The sequence below is a fragment of the Cystoisospora suis genome, assembly GCF_002600585.1.
Source record: "Cystoisospora suis strain Wien I chromosome Unknown contig_10937, whole genome shotgun sequence".
NCBI classification, from domain to species: Eukaryota; Apicomplexa; class Conoidasida; order Eucoccidiorida; family Sarcocystidae; genus Cystoisospora; species Cystoisospora suis.
Window position 1 is genome coordinate 556 of NW_027163709.1, and position 1,356 is coordinate 1,911.

Consider the following 1,356-nt stretch of genomic DNA (forward strand, 5'->3'; position numbering starts at 1 on the left):
CTATTCCGTGACGGAGCAGTTCCTCGTTCGACGCCCTGGACAACGCCTTCTTTCTTGCTTCGACTTCACGACCCAAGCTTCTATCCAGCTTTCTCTCACCGGCTGCAATGTGGTGAGGAGCATCCGATTTCAGAGCAACGTAGAAAAACTTCCCCGCAAAGTTTCGCGCTGCCGCCATGTTGGTCATGTCTTGGACGAGAGATACGACACCCGAGGCGCCCACACCCAACAGTTTGCCTACGCCGACTCTTCTAAATTTCTCGTCCTCGTCTCGAGCGTTGTATACTGCGCCATTCGGGAACACCGTTCTGAAGGCACCCCCAACACCTGAATCACTACTGTCTCCCTGCCTCACCCTGGCCTTCAGCCCTGCCCTCGCGGCAGGGTGGCGAGATGTCGGACCTCGCCTATACTCGATTTTCGCTCTTTCCATTTCTCCAGACAACACGTCTCCCGCTAGCTTAGCCAGGTCAAGTCTCCCTTGCTGCAACTCTGATCTCTTCACCCTAACATTCCTTGGGACAACCCACGGGTCAGGGCTTCCCGACCTCCCTCGCCCTGCTCTATCCCTGCTTGTTTGCGGAAGATCTGATGAACGTTGCCCCTCGAATCTGGCAACAGCCTTTTCGGAAACCATCGAGATCATTTGACGCGGGTCGTCACGCGTTAGGAGAATGTGCTGAGCCCAAGATGAGTGTGGTTCCGAGCGACCGTGTACAAGCAGCGAACTGCCGCGCCACCCGGTGAATTCATCACGTCGAGGATGACGACTATTCCGAACATGGGATAGACCCTCGCTTCCTGTAGGGCCAGCTAAACCAACACCCTCGGCGCTCCTGGAATCTCCGACAATCTCCTTGGGGATGGGCCTCTGCTGGGACAAACCATGCCATGCGAACATAGACCAGTCCCGCTGAACTCCTCGATGACGCGAGTTTTTGAACAAAACCCGTAGATGTCGCAGTACGTTGCCACTGTCACGTTTCACAGCTAAGGAGACCGCAGCGCTGCTCGACATTACAAACAGGACGGCTGCTCCTATATACATCATGAGGGGAAGAATGGCGCCCGCAGCCGTCATCTTCTTTTCAGGAAGCGAGACGATCATGTGGAGGGAGACTTACTTGCCGGCTGCGCTGACCGGTAGTCCACTAGCCTCAAAAACACATTCACGATTAGCCAGGGCCGTGATCCGAGGAACGTGGGCTCAAGCCGCACGGCTGACCCACCAACCCGCACACCCGTACCGCTGCACAAACCGCTAACAAAAAAGCCTGCACCCAGCAACACTGCTGAGCGAGCTAAGGGGCATTCTCGGTTGTGCCCGTGGCTACAGGTGAGGGCTTGGGTGGCAGC

At 56.3% G+C, this 1,356-nt stretch overlaps 1 protein-coding gene across 1 annotated transcript in view; it reads right to left on the reverse strand.

The window, feature by feature from the left end:
- The window catches only part of CSUI_011337 (serine threonine-protein), a gene marked incomplete at its 3' end in the record, with an annotated part of 1,792 nt that extends 544 nt beyond the window's left edge, over positions 1-1,248 (reverse strand). Inside the window, exons 1-2 of the mRNA XM_068071437.1 lie at positions 1,125-1,248; positions 33-1,038 (exon numbers count right to left, since the gene is read on the reverse strand). Of these exons, the coding sequence (XP_067916587.1) occupies positions 33-1,018 (986 nt within the window). The remainder of the gene's footprint in view (positions 1-32; positions 1,039-1,124) is intronic.
- Between the last annotated feature and the right edge of the window lie 108 nt (positions 1,249-1,356).